Source organism: Falco peregrinus, chromosome 9 (genome assembly GCF_023634155.1).
Source record: "Falco peregrinus isolate bFalPer1 chromosome 9, bFalPer1.pri, whole genome shotgun sequence".
Lineage (NCBI taxonomy): Eukaryota > Metazoa > Chordata > Aves > Falconiformes > Falconidae > Falco > Falco peregrinus.
This window is the reverse complement of record NC_073729.1, coordinates 17,625,860-17,639,207: the sequence shown is the minus strand read 5'-3', so window position 1 is coordinate 17,639,207 and position 13,348 is coordinate 17,625,860. Positions and strand designations below refer to the sequence as shown.

At 40.2% G+C, this 13,348-nt stretch overlaps 1 protein-coding gene across 1 annotated transcript in view; it reads right to left on the bottom strand.

The window, feature by feature from the left end:
• TPCN2 (two pore segment channel 2) overlaps positions 1 to 12,573 on the bottom strand; it is a 30,877-nt gene extending 18,304 nt beyond the window's left edge. The window contains exons 1-10 of the mRNA XM_055814424.1: positions 12,395 to 12,573; positions 10,176 to 10,240; positions 8,859 to 8,935; positions 8,059 to 8,236; positions 7,257 to 7,373; positions 5,535 to 5,641; positions 4,506 to 4,578; positions 1,788 to 1,887; positions 1,414 to 1,479; positions 957 to 1,021 (exon numbers count right to left, since the gene is read on the bottom strand). Coding sequence (XP_055670399.1) covers positions 957 to 1,021; positions 1,414 to 1,479; positions 1,788 to 1,887; positions 4,506 to 4,578; positions 5,535 to 5,641; positions 7,257 to 7,373; positions 8,059 to 8,236; positions 8,859 to 8,935; positions 10,176 to 10,240; positions 12,395 to 12,506 — 960 coding nt within the window. The 5' untranslated portion in view covers positions 12,507 to 12,573. The remainder of the gene's footprint in view (positions 1 to 956; positions 1,022 to 1,413; positions 1,480 to 1,787; positions 1,888 to 4,505; positions 4,579 to 5,534; positions 5,642 to 7,256; positions 7,374 to 8,058; positions 8,237 to 8,858; positions 8,936 to 10,175; positions 10,241 to 12,394) is intronic.
• Between the last annotated feature and the right edge of the window lie 775 nt (positions 12,574 to 13,348).

The following is a 13,348-nucleotide window of genomic DNA, read 5'->3' as shown; positions in this document are numbered from 1 at the left end:
CAGAAAACAAAAGCACTTACACTGTTTCCTGCCATGGAAATTCAGACTACGCTCACAGTACACAACTAGCATACATAATGCAACAAAGCACATCACACATCTTGTTAATAAAAGACAAAGAACTTTTAGTGATGAGTTTAATTGTCATCATAGATTGCACACTCCTTGAACAACATGCAAAAGTACACTTACTTTGTCAGCTTTTACTTCTCTAATATAGACACCTGAGTCAAAAAGAGGTCATTATACTGTACATCAGATTCATATTCCACAAAATTAAGAGAATCACATATGATCAGGCATCTTCCAGAAGCATGTTAAAGTATTACACAGATGACTGACATTCCATGCAGAGTAAGCACACTTTCCTTTTAGTTGAGACTCAATACTACCAAGATTAATCACTATTCCTGCTGGTATTTGCCTCTTCTTCTGGTACAAGACAATCACAAGGCTCAAGCCCATCTTCCAGAGGCAGCAGACTGCCCTAATCATTCTATCATCACACCCGCCCACCATGGTAAGGACAAAGCAAAAAATACCAAATGTGAAGGTGTTTTAGTCAGCAATTTTTCTTTTTTTTAATCGAAGCTATCCTTCTACTCCTGTACTACTCGGAGAAATGAAGTGCTAGGATTTGTAACAATTTAAATAGTACAGCAAGTTTTCTTCACAGAGACCAAGTTTAAGTTACTTGTTCAGTTTTATAATAGTCAAATTTGCAGATCCACAGCACACATGGAAGTATACAACCACGTAATTTTTTCATTTAAGGGGATCAAGCTACAACAGCATAAGGGGAAAAGTAGCTACATCAAAGAGCCATTATATCTTAAAACTACGTCTACAACCAGGATGGGCATACTCCTTTAATATACAGTTGAAACATCTAATACTCAGGGCTTCACAGATTCATAGTTATGGCAGAACACAGAAATTGGGAATGCTTTACTCACCAGAAGATATCCTCGAAACTGGTTGTATATTATTGCTGTAAGCAAGTTCATCAGAAACAAGTTGCCTGTTGGAGAAAAAGGGGCAGTAATAATTATTGAAATACTTAATCTATTTCTCAGAGAAGTTCCAATGCATATAATAAGTCAGATGCAGAATTTTGAAAGGATTTTTCTTCTTGTGTTTGATTTCAAAAAATGTTTGTAAAGTTTGACAATACTGCAGTATATTTACTCCCCTATAATATGTCACTGAAAAAAACCCCAAACTGTAAGTACCATCCATGAATATTATCTTACAAGATATACAGTAATTGGAAGAAACACAAAAAAGGGAGAAATTTATGACTAAAATTTCCTAGGAGAAAAAAAAAACCAAAACACCGAACCACTCTTTTGCTGTTACGCAAATATCGAAGTTAAAGTGCATTTACAGTACTGAAGACAAGAGGTAACTTACCTAATACGGTGAAGAGTATGAAGAAGATGGAATATGCTCGATTCTTAGAATATGCCGGAATCATTACTGTATCAGATTTGAAAAAAAAAAAGGAAAGAAGAACTTAATGCTTACAATGAAAACTGGAGACCTCTATCAACTTTTTGGCAACTGGTAAAAGCTCTTATATAGCTCCCCTTTAGAGTTGTATACATAATTACACCAAAGGAAAGGCAAGAATCAAGTTTCTAAAGGCTTGAAAAATGTTTATATAACCTCCCTCTGGCTGTACTAAGAGCTACTAGCTTAAAGAATGGTTCTAGTAGTCTGAAGTTAATCTTACTCTATTATTCTTTGAAAAGAGAGACAAGAATTATTTGTGAAAGATTGCTCACCATCAGGATTATTTGCAGTAGTTAGTAGGACCAGCAATGTCGTCAGTGAATCTGGCAGATTCCGGAAATACACCACCCACTCCTTATCCTGCTGGCCATCCTAGTCAAAGGTATGTTCATGGTTAGAGAAACACCACAAAAATCACTAAGACCATCTTAGGAGGGGACACACAAGGGGAGACAAAAAAAAAAAAAAAAATGGGGGGCAATAATCAACTCCTTCCAGACACAACCAAATCTACCCACCAAGAAAAGCACGAGACAAGCACAAAAATTAGGACGTGTAGGAATACAATGCAGTCACTCCACTTACTAACAGCCATTAAAAAACATAAGGAGGAAGAGCAAGCTAAGAGACACATGAAGTTCAATATAGAAATTATGTCAGGCTAGCACCTCAGATCCAGGAAGAACAATAAAGTCACAGACAATATAGGAATGTGAACTCACCCTTGACTGATATAAAAAAGCATCACCTCTTAGCCTGCAAGAGGTACTAGTGTACTGGAGATAAAGACTCCCAAAATATGAATTTTGTTAAAAAATAAAATAAAATCACAGACTAATAATACATCTTCAGTCTCAACTCGCATTATAAAAATTAGTGTAGACTGAAAGCTGCTTGCTTTGATATTCCAACTACAGCGTACCTCAGCATAGATGGAAACCTAGTCACCCTGAGCTGTATACACTAGGACTACACTCCAGGACTTGTCCAAAAGTGTAACACAAATTGGGGATGATATTAAAATACATTTTGGCTATACTGAAGAACAGAAAGGAAACATATCTATAACTAGCATTAGTGCACATTATAGGAGTTGCTGAGCAGGTAAAAAGCAGGCAACTGTTCTGTTTTGAAAAGTATGAAGATTCATAATGCTAGGTACAGTATCAAGGAAAACATCACATAGAGCTTAAACATCTTGTAGGAAAAAAAAAGTATTCAAAAAGTCAGTGCTACAGCACACAAAAAATACTTGCAAATACTCTGGCAACTAAGGTCATCACAATTGTTTTGTGGCTCAGTGGAAGCATCAGATGCCCTGCTAAAGCTCAGATGGCATAAGAATTTTCATTAAAACCACGCTGAGAGGTTAATCTTGGATCATCTGCATGCTTTATTTTTTTCCCCCAAGTTGAAATAGAGACAGCTAAAAAAGATACAGAGTGCAAACAATACAAACATGATTCATGCAGCACAGAACAAACAGCCTTTGTATCTGCTGCAAAGTCTGGAAGAACACATACTTCTAGAGGACATTAGACAAGACAAAGCAAAAAAATCTAGAGGCATAAATTTCATTACTAAAGGTAGCTTTAGAACTTGCTTTCAGTATTTTGCCATGTTAGATACAATTAGTTTGTATGAGTATTAGACTAGAAAAAACAAAAAGAAAAGAAAGTCTGCCCTCTGATTTGTTATTTTTCACCTAAATGTATACAAAATTGACTGGTTAGGTATACAAGTTACATTCCCATCTGCTGGGAAAGCTTGTAACTGAAATGAGATGCAACATACAGAGATAATACAAAGATCCAGCATGCAGCTAAACAAATGGGGGGGAAAGGTAGAGCTCTGCTTCTAATCTTAGAAATTCTATAACATAGGAATTCAAGGAATTTGCCGACCATAAAGACAACTAAAGGCAGGCTCAAGCGCAAATTGCACTGGGAATGAAGGTGCAAAACCGAGATTAAAGAGAAGTAAAATTATGGGATAAGTGCACAAGAAATATTTGTGCTAATAGGAACACATTTATGGAAGACCATAAAAAGTAAGGACAAAAAAAAATATAAAATCTGAGTAAGATACATGAAGATACAGGAAGTTTAGGAGAAAGGGAACATACCCAGAGCACTGGAACACAAAAGTGCTTTTAACTACAAAATTTCAAATGTGCTTTTTGGAAGCAGGAAAAGAAAAAACTGAGGAAAAACCCAAAGAGATCAGAAACCAAAACATCAGAGTAATGCAGGCAAAAACAGGCAAAAACCTACCAAGGCATAGCCAGGGATACCAGTATTGGAAGATAAGAAAACAGAGAGGAAATTAAGCTTAGCAAAAAGCTAGATAAAAGAAATGCGTGATAATATAAACAAAAAGAGACAAAATGAAGAGCCTTGAAACAGAACAGCATAAAAGGTTTCAACAAAAGCAGATAAAGTAACTCAATTTGGAGAGCTGTATAAGGAAACCTCTTGTATAAACACACTTTCAATTTCTCACTTGTGGTAATAGCATCAATACCAGCAATATGCAGCATCATAAACAAATAAAGACATCAAACACATTTTGGAATGGAACCATCAGACTTCGCTCTGAGCAGCAGAACTAAAAATAATGTGTCACAGCTTACAGCAAGACTGAAGGATTTCAGTTGTGGAGTAGAAAGGATTGTTATCACATAAGCAGCAAAGCAGCGTCTAGAAAAAATTCTTCACTGAAGGATGAATATATTCTAACACTATTCTGAGGGGCCTTCTAATGCACACTTACAGAAATAGCACTGTACATGGATACTATGCACATGGTAAATCTCTCTGAACAGACTTTACACTGATGCCAGGAAGTTTGACAAGGTGACATGACTTTTTTGGGGGAAACAAGTTTCACTAGTTTGATTATAAAACTAGATAGGCAGCAGCTACGCGAGTAAAGAAAAAAAACAAAAAACCCACACAGAGATCTACCAAAGCATAAATATAATCAGTTACCTTTGTTCGAGCAAACAGCAGCATGGCAAACATGGTAAAGAGAGAGAGATGAACAGCTAGTAGTAGAACAACACTGTTGGAAAGAAAACATATCACATGCATTAATACCAACTTTATATTATTTTTAATATCTTTTTTTAAAAATGCAAAAGGATGCCATATAAAGAAAACTAGGGATATTGTCAAGAAGCTGTATGGAGATAAGAGAAGATGATCTAAGTTTTGACTCAAAGTAAGAATCACACTTGTTCAGATCATTCCAGCATGAGCTTAGACAATTGTGTGGTCAATGAGATTCAAACACTTGTTTTGCTGAAGTTAGGGTCACATTTATACCTTCCTACCAAAATACAACATGTTGGATCACGTACAGCTTTGATTCTCCTGGGACTTGTTGGTTAAAAACAAGTTAAAACAGGCAAGGACAATAAGTTCTTTAAGACACACGCTTATGGTGGTATGGGTTGTGTATCTGAACTCCTTCAAAAATCATCATGCTGTCTGGCTACAATTTCTCCAGTGGGATATCCAATTCAACATGACTGTAACATTTAACACTTATACTGCTAAAACAATTTAGAAATGAAAAAGCTGAAGCACTCTGAAGATGTCAAGAAAGGTTTATCTTCTTGTGTGGCACTCAGGAGTGAAAGACAAATACATGTATGTCTACCCACACTTCTGAGAAGCTGCCTTGGAGAAACACAGCAGAGACCTTTGCCTACATGATGCCCCAGTTCTTCCCTTAAAACAGGGCTCTATGTGACACGTACAGAATTAAAAACCCCCACTCGACTAGCATCAAAAGCCTTATCTGCCGCATACAGAGTCACATTATAAGCATTCTAGAGAAATTTTACAGACTAAAGGAATCAACAAGTTAACACAACCTCCATCCACTGCTACCTGATCTCACCCACCACTCAGCTGGAGACCATCAAGAAGACAGTTACTCAGATCTCACACGCGAGAATACTAAGGGTAACTATACACTTTCTGTGAAAGTATGTTTTCTATGCTATTGCCTACCTTGCCATTTCAGGCAATGTGCTGTTGATGCTTTTTAATGTTTTTTTCATCATAGAAGAATTCTGAAGGAGAAAGAAAGGACGAAGAATTCTTCTTATCCTCACATCCTGCAAAAACAAACAGATCAGATATCAAGTTCCCGCAAGACTAGCGCCACAAGTATTTTTAATACAAGTTTGTCAAAAAAAGCTGATACACATCAACAAAGTCAACAGTTTAACGTAAAAAAGCTGTGCTCAGAAGCTAAATCTGCCCCCCCTGCAGTCACAAAATATGCAAAAGATTTTATAGTTATGGGTGCCTTGTTAAAAGAATGATAAATTGCTTTAAAAATGTGCTATGACATTTCAATAGCCTGATCAGGCCACTAATTATAAAAAAATCTAACTTCACTGCTCAGTAGACATAAGAAGCAGGCCAAGAGATGGCGTTTCCATATTTTCTGCCAAGTTCCATTTCAAAAAGGGAATTAATAGTGAGCTTCTTTCAGTAAACACACATGCACATTTTGAAAACAAGTGCTCGATTTCAATTTGTCGCGGTTTTTTTTATAATTAAAGGGCCCACTTATTACTCAGCAATTTCTGCCTCTGACAGGACTCAAACAGCTGACAGTCTTTATTTTCCGTAAGATACACTAAAGCAGGGGGCCTCAAACTAGGGCCCACGGGCCGGATACGGCCCCCCAGGCTCCTCAATCCAGCCCCCGGTATTTACAGAAACCCCCCGCGCACCAGGGGTTGGGGGGCGGAAACCAAGCAGCCGCAGATGACTGCCTGCCATTTCATCCGCGCACCGGCTCCCTGTTTAAAAAGTTTGAGGACCCCTGCACTAAAGCATTTAAGCTGTTTGATTCTTGCATTCAAGATGTTTGCCAGCCTTCAAATTATTTCTGTGACTTATCAGCTACTTAAAGTATTTCAGCATCCTGCATTTTAGGATCGGTCTTCTCAAGGCCACACGGAACAGGAAAAATGTCAAAAATAACCATTTTTTTCCTCAATATTCCCTTGTTCATACATCCCAGCAGTCAAACTACTCCTTCTACCACTGCTTTGCATGGGAGGCACCTGTTCAAACTCCTTGTCCACTACCACACCTAAAGATTTTACAATTAATTCTTTTCAAGCATATTCCCATACTGTAAGCACAATCTTCATCCTAGATAATTAACTGCTTTCAGCCACATGATATTTATTCAGCTTGAATATGAAAAGGACATACATATTTTGGTTATAGTTGTATGCTTATAAGCTGAAGTGACATCTTCTTCCAACATTTTAAGATCACCTCTTTGATACTACCATCACATCCTAGTCAGCAGTGACCAGTGGTCACGATGTAGACTCTGCCATTGAATTAAGACAAGAACATAATTCTCCAACTGTATGACAAAATTGGTGCTATGCAACCAGAGTTTTCTCTATGCTTTTTGATTGTTGACAGACTATAGCATTAAAGCTCTAATTCTATCAATGAACTCACATCTTGTATTAATCAAACAGAATGCCCTGAGAAGCTACATTACACCAAACATTTTCTGTGTTTCGTTGTATTATCCAGCTACCCAAGACCAAAAGATCAAAATGGAACCATCTCATCCTCCTCCCTTAATTTTCCAATATACCGCATCCTCCCTGCTAACTATCCCTTTGCAGGTTCTTCTCCTTTCCACTCTCCACAACTAAGCTGCTGTTGGTTTCTGCAGAAATCAGTTCTTACCTCTGTGCAGAAAAAGCTTAGCGATACAATCCAATCAGCAAGAGAAACAATTAATGTCAGTATGTAAGCCATTAGCCATTTATTTTTCCAAAATTCTTCCCATCCAATTAAGTAACTCTGGGGAAGAAAAAACAACAACCAAAGGATTTAAAAAATAAATTCCAATACACTAATAAGTCAGCATCAATTGTTTTCCAAGTATTTGTCATTTTAAGTAAGTGCTCATAAAGAGCTCCCTTAAATCCAAACAAAAATACACCAATTGGAGAATTTTTCTACAAAAACTAAATAAAGGGCAGTAAAACTGAGGGGTGCACAGAGGCCATGTGAGGCGAATCCTTGGAATTCAAGAAAAATGTCTACTTAATATGGATAAAAAGAGGTTTTCCAGAAACAAGTATCCAAAGAAAAGTTCAGATTCTGATTATTATTAATTTTGTTTAAATGAACTGGCATATATTTGACTATTACGTACCCTGAATTTTATAGCCTAATACAAGCAGCTAAGCCAATATCATTGTATTCTTAGCAAAATTTATTTCACTTTTTCTACAGAAACAGGAGTTTACATTTCTTAGGTTAAAAAAAAAAATCATTCAGAAAATATGCATTTACCAATTTCTCCTTAAAGTAAGGCTTTATTAAAAACAAAGCAATCTCATCACGCAAATCCAAGATTTGAGTAACAGTTCCAAGACATTTTCCAAAACATGAAAACAGAGACAAGCCACACTGACTATATCTACTGAGCTGCCCAACACACCAAGTATTTCATTCGATACCAGATGAATGCAATGCTTACCTTCACGGATACATCAACCACGAACACCAGAAAGCAAATCAGCTCAATGCTTTCTGTTAGGCCACACGGAGGATTCCACGCAGGAAGGCGGTATCGTACATCTGACGTGATAGTAAGCGAAGAAGGCTTTTCAATAAAAGCCAATGCCAGGATTACAGTAATGGTTAAACTCAAAATCCTGTTAGGATAGAGATGAAATTAAAAAAACAAACAAACAAACAAACAAAAACCAACCACAAAAAACTAACAACCCACAAAACCACCCCAAAACACACCAAACCCAAAAATGAGTGAATAACAACAAAACACCTACTGCAAAGCAATTTTCTTAGAAGTAAACCAAGTTTATAGCATCATATTTATCACAAATGGGTTAGACCACAACACAGCACTTGATTAGCATGCTGTTGCCTGCATTAGCATAATGTAACTGCTGACCACTAAATAATCTTCAGTAGTATTCTTCTGAAACTAACGGCAGCAGACAACCTTGCTACTATTTAACACATGTAGAAACAGCCACTTGAGAAAAGTCCTAACACACAGTGCTATAAAACAGGTCTGCAATGGTCCTATGGCTGTTCTAAAGAGCCAATCTACATGACCATACTTTCATATAACTTGTTGCTTTCCATTTCTATCCTGTTCATGTGTAGTCAAATGACTTGCTACCTACAGTAAGTTCTAAAAAGGATAAAAGCACAATTATCTAATTATTTAACAAAAAGAAAAATGAAGAATAAATTTTTATAAAGACTTACTCCTAAATGAAAAAGCAAAAAAGAATACCAAGTTCTTACCACTGGCAAGTTCTTGAATAGTACCATCGATAAAGCCACAGGGATTTGGAGTCCACACGGTGATTTATAGATCGATACTGAAGGCAGAAAGCAAAAAGGATAATTCAAGCGTTACATTCAGTCTGCCTCAAAGGCAAAGATTAAGTTACCAAAATAAACCAAGTTCAAATCAACAAAGCTCAGGTCTTGAGACAATTCCAGTTTCACAATAAAGAAATTATTGTACACATTATTAATCAGTCACCAATGATCATAGCTGTAGTCACATGCGTGTAATGGGAAAGGTTTTACCGAAGTCTCCCTAATCTGAAAATCACACATTGCTCAGATGATCAAACTGGGTGGCAGTCATCAAAAGCAAACATTATCATCATTACAGTTCCTGTTCCATGTACTCATCAAAATGGTCCACCCATTTAGTTCGCCCTTCTAGCATACATACCATTCATGCATCTTCTTTCGCTTTTCTATCCCAAAAAGCAATAAGATGCAAACAAATTAGTTCTGAATATAGGAGACCTCAACATACTACTTTAAACAGAAGATGTTTAACAGTCACAGAAGGACCTATGATTCATCAGAACAAGCTTGCTTTTGCTGAAATCTGCTCAGACCCTCCTCTGCTGCTGTTACTCTGCCTCTGCTGAGAAGTATCTGTTCCAGAAAGGTGTTTGCACCTAAAATATGTCTGATTCTGTGTGCACACATACACACAGACACCCCGCCCTGAAACCTCCCAACCAAAAGCTATCCGAATGCAGCAAGAGAGCTCAAGAATTGCCCTCCAGCATTCCCACTGCCTGCAAGTAATAACTGGGAGATAACAGGATCTAGGAATCTGCAGAAAAGGAGAGACAAAGAAAGAATGAAGACTGGCAAAAGCAAGATGTTCAGCTGAAGCAAGAGTCCCAGCTCCTCACTTGAAGCTAACCTTAAACTCCACCAGCTCCTAAGCTATGCAAACAGTCAGATTTAAAGGCAAATTACAGGGTATACTCAGTTTCTTTCAGCAGTAAGGCCAGTCACTCTCACAAAAAAACCCAACAACCCTAAACCAAAAACCACCCCATAAACCAACTCTTTTGACAAGCTTGAAGAGAAGACACCATCTATTTCATTGTATAGACAACATGTTTCTCCTAGGCAGAAGCTCATAGAAACTTTCATACCACAGGAATCTGGAAGTCTGATTTTGCTTTGTGAATCAACACAATGTTACAAGGAGATCGCCTGAATGCATAGAAACTTGAAAACTACCAGAATATACAACAAATATCCAGCACGAGAAGTATAACAGCTAACAAATGACTTATTTACCTGTATTGCATCTTCAATAAATACTACAGCTTGGTTTATATAAAGGTCATGATCAGCTCCAGTACCTATGAAGTTAAAAAGAAATAAGAATCACTCACTGTATTTTAGTTAAGGGTACAGCTTGCATATTAGTTAAGAGAAGCACCACAACCATGGTTCTCATGACAAAGGGCACTATACACATGCAAAAAGTAAAGAGACAGCTCCTGCCATGTTTGCTCTGTCAGCAGCACCATGCATTAAATGAAATTAATAATAGTAGTAGTCTCAAACATATCATGCACTTCTCTGTATTTTGTGAAAAGGTTCTCCCTTACATTCACCTTAAGAAGCTAGATTACACTATTAGTTAACAAGCTATCACAAGACTGGAATATTTCTATACAAAGCTAAGTCTTAAGTAACACACATCTTAATGGAGCTTCCATCAAATCATTCTTTCAAAAACTGTACAGTCAACTAAAGCTGGAAAAATCAGACACTAGAGCTGTAGGCATTTTTACTTTTGTTTCATGAAGATACTGAGACTTAGACTGATCTCATTCTCTCCAAAACCAGTAGAAATCTCCAACCAGTTAAGAACAACATTAAGTCCTTTTTTAATTTGCCCTGGGAGTCATTATTACCATATCAAACAGATCAGAGTTTAAGACACAGAAAGGGGTGAAGTACAAAGGAGGGGGGGGGGGGGGGGGGGGGGAGAATCACCAAATTAGTTACTATGCAACATTTCAAAACCCATTACTAAACCTATATGAAGATACATACATAGTAAAAGGCAATCACCTGTGCTCACCTGAGTTAGGACCTTTGAGTAGCTAAACTGGCAATTAAGCCAACAAGAGAGACTAAGGCAGTTAAGGCCAAAATGACAAATAAAGAGGAAGAAAGCAAGCTGAGGGGGCTAGAGATACACAAAATAAGTGCTAGTGTAACCTTGTCTCAGAGGGGAAGTGTCCCAAGCAGCACTTAATACTGCCTCCTCACAGGAGACAGCGATCTCAGCACCAGATACAGTGAGAAAGAGTCAGTCCCAGTGCTAGCACATTCTCCAGATGCCAAGCAATGCCAGAAACGCCACGGATCCAAGTCCCGGATGATTTTACATCCGACATGATTCAGCGGCATTTATTTTCTACGAAGACCACAAGCAGCTTTTACATGTCACTATTTATCTGAGCATAAGCAACAACACAGTTTTATACTTACTAATTCTTACATGAACCACTGCGCAAAAGAGGCTGAGCGTAAACAGGAGATAAGCTATGCCCAAGCCACAAAGATCTTATCTCTTTCAAGACAGGACACAACAGCGATATAAAAAAAAAGTTGTTTAAAGGTACAGTATTAGTTAAAAGGATAAACAGGGACAAGCGAAAGCCTTAGGTTCTTGGAGCACAAGCCAGCCTAGTGCTGATCCCAAAGATTTTGAAAGGGCGATATCTAAGCAACTGTTGCTAATACAAAACTAAAACAGGGAAGTTACCAAGAAATATTTAACAATTCCAGGTTTTTTAAAAAAAGAACCAACCCAACTACACATTCTCCATACACGCTACCACAGACACACAATATATTCTGCAACTCTTAGTCACAGCAAGTGACACTTAGTCACAAATGAGGATGGAAGCGCTGCTCGGTTTGGGGGTGCAGGACCCCTCACGGCCCCCTGCGCTTCGGGCAACGAGTAAACAGGCAACAAAAAGAGAAGGTTCACTTCAGTGATGATACCCTGGAAATAGAGAACTTGAGGTCTCCAAAGGAGCCTTTCCTGGGGAAATTGAGAAGCCAGACCTCTGACATTCGCCGAGTTACAGAAAAAAAACTTGCCAGCACGTTAAAAAAATAAATAAATAATTGGGGGACATAAAATCAAGTCTCACGCTGCAGCAGGGCAAGGCTTGTACCTAAGGTCTGCGATAGCGGCTCAGCCAGCCCGGGCGACCGCAGCGGATCCCTCAGCACCGGCCCAAGCGGAGCTGCCGCCGAAAACCGACGGGGCGGCGAGCCCCGCCGAGACTCGGCCCCGCCGCAGGCCGGGGGCTTCGCTCCTCCATGGCCCGGCCCGCCCGCTGCCCGGAGAGCGGCAGCGCGGGAGGAAAGGCAAGAGGCGCGCCGGCCTCCTCACCGCCTCAGGCACCGGCCACCTCAGCGCGGCCCGCCCGGCCCGCGGTGCCGGGCCCCGGGCACACCGCCCCCGCCCGCCCCACCGCACTCACCGTCCTCCGCGGCGGAGCGGGCACCGCCACCGGCCCGCCGCAGCCCCCGGCCGGCTCGCCAGCTGCGCGGGGGCAACAGCGGCTCCGCCTCAGCGCCGGCACCCACTTCCATCAGCAGCAAGCAACGAGCTCCCGCCGTGCCGCCGCCGCCGGGGTGCGAGGGGATGGGACGGAGGAGGGGGCGGGACGGGAGGGCTGCGCCCGCCCGGCGGCCCCGCCCGCTGCACGTGACCGCTGCCGGGGCAGGGCGGGAGCGCGGCTCCGCCCGTCGCCCGGGGGCTGCCGCCGCAGGTCGGGCCCGCCCTCCGCCTCAGGGGTCTCCCTCGGAAGAAGCGGGGGTTCTTCACCGGAATTAACGAGAGCAGATCCCAGGAGACGTTAAAGATTAAAAAAAAAAAAAAAAAAATTGCACAAAAGTTGCAGCTTTTTTACCTGACGGCAGCTGTAAACTCAGTACCTCTAGTCAGTGGCTGCCACGGGGAGCCGCGGAACACTGAGACTGCACGGGCCTGGGGGTAGGATTCACGGAGAGAATAATTGTGAGGAGAACATTATAGTCACATGCTTCAGTAATCACCTACATCCGTAGTAGCAGAAAGTATTTAATTTTTATTTTGTCACCTAGGCATCGCAGAAGCAAGTATGAATGTAGCTTAGGCTACTTTGGCTGCTAGGACACGCTTCTTCCCTTCTGCTACTCTCCCCCTTTCCCCACGGTCCTCTCATACACACTTGCACTGTTGAATTTCATAAAGCTGCTCTAAAGAGTAGATGTCGGCATATTTTGGAGCTACACACACTTTCCTGCCAGGTACGGGGAGCTATGGCAGCATAAGGATAAACACGAAAGCGCATCAATTCAATACTCCAACCAGAGCCATAAAAGTAAGTCCATCCTATACTTTTTAATGAGCAGTGGGGTAGTTTTTGCTTTCAGTTGCACAACTGATGGGT